General features: G+C 30.0%; 1 protein-coding gene across 1 annotated transcript in view; it reads left to right on the plus strand.

The window, feature by feature from the left end:
- Nucleotides 1-926: 926 nt before the first annotated feature.
- LOC105617383 (ABC transporter G family member 23) overlaps nt 927-2,589 on the plus strand; it is a 24,302-nt gene continuing 22,639 nt past the window's right edge. The window contains exons 1-3 of the mRNA XM_012198973.1: nt 927-1,009; nt 1,363-1,461; nt 2,033-2,137. Of these exons, the coding sequence (XP_012054363.1) occupies nt 927-1,009; nt 1,363-1,461; nt 2,033-2,137 (287 nt within the window). The remainder of the gene's footprint in view (nt 1,010-1,362; nt 1,462-2,032; nt 2,138-2,589) is intronic.

Raw genomic sequence — 2,589 nt, forward strand, 5'->3', positions numbered from 1 at the left:
TATATGATGATTCAATAAATGTTAAGAAGAATGTTATGGTCGATGAAGATATAGAGTCTAAATGGAAGTAAACGTAACCTTAGTAAATCGATTTGCCAAGCGCCGAGGTTTATTTTACCTTGAGGCACAATGACATATTTTACAATCAGAACTATTGTCTATTTTTTTTCTCTCTTTCTCAATCCGGAAAATTAATGAAATGATACGAGGAGTAAACGAAAATGAGAGTCCACGGATGATTAATGGTGTGCACACTGAGGGAAAAAAAGTAGTTGTGACATCTATAAAGTACAACTCTAAAATTTAAATACTTGCAATTAGTTTTAAAAAGTAATAAAAACTAAAGTAATACTGAATACTTTAAAAATATAGTATAATACTATAAAAATATAGTATTTAGTACTACTTTAGTTCTTATTACTTTGTAAAACTAGTTGCAAGTACTTAAATTATTAGAGTTGTTAATTTAATAGTCAAAACTATATTTTTCTCTGAGTACAGTTACCAAGTTTTTTGTGAAACAAAAAAATTCAATTTATTCATACATTTATGCCTTTCTAGACCATCCTCAGTGACATTAAGTGAATAAATTCCAAGTCCTCAACTCCAGTTTAGATAATGTGGAACATTAACGTCGGAAACTTAATGAAATGAGTCATACATAAGGCCTTCTGTATTATCATAAAGAAACGTATAACTTTTTATCTTATGTAAACCATATAAATCGTAAATTAGAAATATTTTCGATTCCACGCACGTACTCTTATAATGATAAAACCATGAAGCTAAAATAAGCTTTACGTTATGCATGTACATGAGCATATCGAGCTAAAGCTGAGCAAAAAATGAGTGACGGAATCAATTAGATTCAAACATTTGCATCGACGAAAATATGTTTTTCCTCTCGGCAGGATATAAACGCAGCCATGGGACGTAAACGAGATGTCAAATCATGCCCACCCACGCTCAAAGGCAGATCTAAATTCGTATCACGAACATATGATAATCGGTAACGATAATTGCACTATTGACCTTCGTATCCCTAAAATTTATTTAACACAAAATTAAAAACATTCTTTAAAGAAAATCACCTATTAAACTTTTATTTATTAACAATTATTTAAACAATTGTTTATTATTATAAATTTATTATTATTATTAAAATCTATTATTATTTATCTGGTACGAGAAATATATTGTTTCATATTCTCTGATGTGACTTCAATATTGTCATTAGATAATGAAGCGAACAAACATTGCAAAGAAACCGAGCTATATTTATCAAACTTATTAAGGGAACACGAAGGTTAATTGCGTTAAAATGATTGCTTGCAATGGCGAAGTGGTTTTCTTCTTCTGCAGACACGAGACGATTACACGACGCAAACGGCGCGTCAAGTTGACCACAACGTTACAATTACCCAGTGAGATCGAGCTTACGCAGCGAGTGAAATCCGATCGGTAAAGGATCCTTGTCCTACTCGCAATTTCTTAGTGATGGCTTCAAGTGAAAATTCTCATTCACTCTTGTTTGTAGAAGATACTGATTATCATTTCAGAGATAAATAATGATATGAGTTATCCTCGAAATTACATATTAATTTAACTCACTATGTTATATGCCAAATTATATATTACGTTACATATTACTTGTTATATATTAAGTTTTAGCTGTTATATGATTATATAAATTTAATACATTAATTCAATATTTATAATTCATTTTTAAAAATTCATTAAATTAAAAATTTATTAGAAAAATATTTTAATGTGTTACGTTTTCATATACGAATTTTTTTTTTATATTCTTCATATCTTATGAATAATTATCGATGACGTGAGTAGTACAATAATTCGCATGAAAAACGTTAAAAGACACATTTTGACATATTTTATTAATTAAACTAAAATGAAAGAGAATTAATCCATCGCTAATCATGACATAATGTGTGATGTAATCGTGGTGTAATAATTGTATGTGTTCATATTTTCTCCGTTTGACAGATTGTATTAATCTATTTTATATCTATAGAGTAAGAAAAGCTAAACGACATGCAGTTCGAGTCGGCGATATATCATCTGTTAGTTCCCTGTCGGTCGCCGAAATTACATCGCAGGAGCAGACTGAACAAGAAAGGTTGTCTTTAATTCACAATCTCAATTTCTTTTATCCATTACATATATGAACTAGATGTTGTAATCACATCTCAATTAATATAATTATTGGACAAACAAGTTTCATGAGCGCACCAATTACATCGTTATATCGAATTATTTCAACATTAGTGGTAGTAATGTTGTTTTCGCACTGCAAAAATTCTTGGAGTCTGCTCTAACATGATTATGCGTCATAATCAATGCGCAAGAGTCAAAAGGTGTGCAAACATAACATATTTCTCGAAACACATCGGCTTCTCGCAACACTACGATTTATGGCTGCATTTCTTACCAACGCACGCAGGCAATTGTGCAAATTCACTCGATTGCAGACTATGTGCAATTCTTTTTATGATTTTATGTATCATGCACTTATTCTGACAATGAGATTCACTATATATATATATATATATATATATATATATATATATA

The sequence above is a fragment of the Atta cephalotes genome (assembly GCF_000143395.1).
Source record: "Atta cephalotes unplaced genomic scaffold scaffold00001, whole genome shotgun sequence".
Taxonomy (NCBI): Eukaryota; Metazoa; Arthropoda; class Insecta; order Hymenoptera; family Formicidae; genus Atta; species Atta cephalotes.